The following is a 2,068-nucleotide window of genomic DNA, read 5'->3' as shown; positions in this document are numbered from 1 at the left end:
ATTTCCTCCGCACAGGTTCCATCCAGTGAATATCACCAGCCTGACGCCTCATCACCTCCCGAACTATGAGAACACCGCCGTCTTCTACGCGTCCGGCTTCCAGTATCTCATCCTTGCCGTCGTCCTTTCTAAGGGATATCCCTTCCGGAAGCCTCTGTACACCAACCGTGAGTGCCCCCCCGGGCCCCCCAAGTGTCAGTGTGTCATTGTCCCGGGCCCCCCAAGTGTCAGTGTGGCATTGTTCTGGGCCCCCCAAGTGTCAGTGTGTCATTGTTCTGGGACCCCCCAGGTGTCAGTGTGTCATTGTTCTGGGGCCCCCAAGTGTCAGTGTGTCATTGTTCTGGGCCCCCCAAGTGTCAGTGTGTCATTGTTCTGGGACCCCCAAGTGTCAGTAGGTGTCTCTGGGATGTGTAACGATGTAACATGTTGTCACTCTGTGTTCTGCTTCTCCCGCACAGTTCTGTTCCTCTTGGCGCTGGTCGTCCTGCTTGCGATGATGTTGTGGGTCACACTTTTCCCGCTTTCCTTCATGCTGAAGATTCTGAACCTCATGGCCATCGACGATATGAACTTCAAGCTGGTCCTGTTTGGAATCGCCGCGGTCAACTGCGTGGCCGCCTTCCTCCTGGAGGTACGTCTGCCGGTGCCGGGGTCACCTCCTCACTAGTCTCATAGCGGGAAGAATGCCGGAGAGGCCGGGAGCTGGGTGGGCCTAGACTTGTCCCAAGAGCTTATAGTCTCTTGTATGTGATATAGAAATATATTAATTAGTGTTTTATCCATGCGGTGATTGCAGATCCAACAACTTGTGTTACTTCACCCGACTCCACAATGTGGACACAACTTCCAGTAGAGGTGTAAGGTCACAGGGGGCTGCAGTACCAGGAGTGGCCACTGGAGGTGATAGAGTCACTATGTGCCGCCTTCCGGTCATGGACGTCTATCATTGTATAGTACCCCAGGGCAGCATTCATATATATACCCCAGGGCAGCATTCATATATATACCCCAGGGCAGCATTCATATATATATACCCCAGGGCAGCATTCATATATATACCCCAGGGCAGCATTCATATATATACCCCAGGGCAACATTCATATATATACCCCAGGGCAGCATTTATATATATATACCCCAGGGCAGCATTCATATATATACCCCAGGGCAGCATTTATATATATACCCCAGGGCAGCATTCATATATATATACCTCAGGGCAGCATTCATATATATACCCCAGGGCAGCATTCATATATATATATACCTCAGGGCAGCATTCATATATATATACCTCAGGGCAGCATTCATATATATACCCCAGGGCGGCATTCATATATATATACCCCAGGGCAGCATTCATGTATACCCCAGGGCAGCATTCATGTATACCCCAGGGCAGCATTCATGTATACCCCAGGGCAGCATTCATATATATACCCCAGGGCAGCATTCATGTATACCCCAGGGCAGCATTCATGTATACCCCAGGGCAGCATTCATGTATACACCAGGGCAGCATTCATATATATACCCCAGGGCAGCATTCATATATATATACCCCAGGGCAGCATTCATGTATACCCCAGGGCAGCATTCATGTATACCCCAGGGCAGCATTCATGTATACACCAGGGCAGCATTCATATATATACCCCAGGGCGGCATTCATATATATATACCCCAGGGCAGCATTCATGTATACCCCAGGGCAGCATTCATGTATACCCCAGGGCAGCATTCATATATACAATACGGCCATTGAGTCCTCTGTCCAGTCCGTTAGTACAGTCTCCGCCCCTCAGACCCCGATGAGGGGGGTATTTATCGCCCGCATGGAGCAAGTGTCTGATATGTAATCGGTGACCCCCCTTCACTCTCTTGCAGACCTCTCTGGATCACGGCTATTGCAACTTCTTGCGGAAAGTGCGCAGAAAGAAGGAATCGAAGAAGTTGTACAAGAGATTAGAGGTGCAGCTCCGGGCAGAGCACTCCTGGCCCCCCGTAAATCAGACTTTGTACCCCAGCCGGGCCAAACCGTTCAGGTAGCAGCCTATCTGCTGACCCG

General features: G+C 50.7%; 1 protein-coding gene across 1 annotated transcript in view; it reads left to right on the top strand.

Annotated features, from left to right (window-relative positions):
- ATP13A2 (ATPase 13A2) overlaps positions 1–2,061 on the top strand; it is a 37,057-nt gene extending 34,996 nt beyond the window's left edge. The window contains 3 exon segments of the mRNA XM_018574236.1: positions 16–167; positions 459–631; positions 1,888–2,061. Of these exon segments, the coding sequence (XP_018429738.1) occupies positions 16–167; positions 459–631; positions 1,888–2,049 (487 nt within the window). The 3' untranslated portion in view covers positions 2,050–2,061.
- The last annotated feature ends 7 nt before the right edge of the window (positions 2,062–2,068 follow it).

This window comes from Nanorana parkeri, unplaced genomic scaffold (assembly GCF_000935625.1).
Source record: "Nanorana parkeri isolate BGI_ZX_2015 unplaced genomic scaffold, ASM93562v1 scaffold2832, whole genome shotgun sequence".
NCBI lineage: Eukaryota > Metazoa > Chordata > Amphibia > Anura > Dicroglossidae > Nanorana > Nanorana parkeri.
This window is presented reverse-complemented; position numbering and strand designations above follow the sequence as displayed.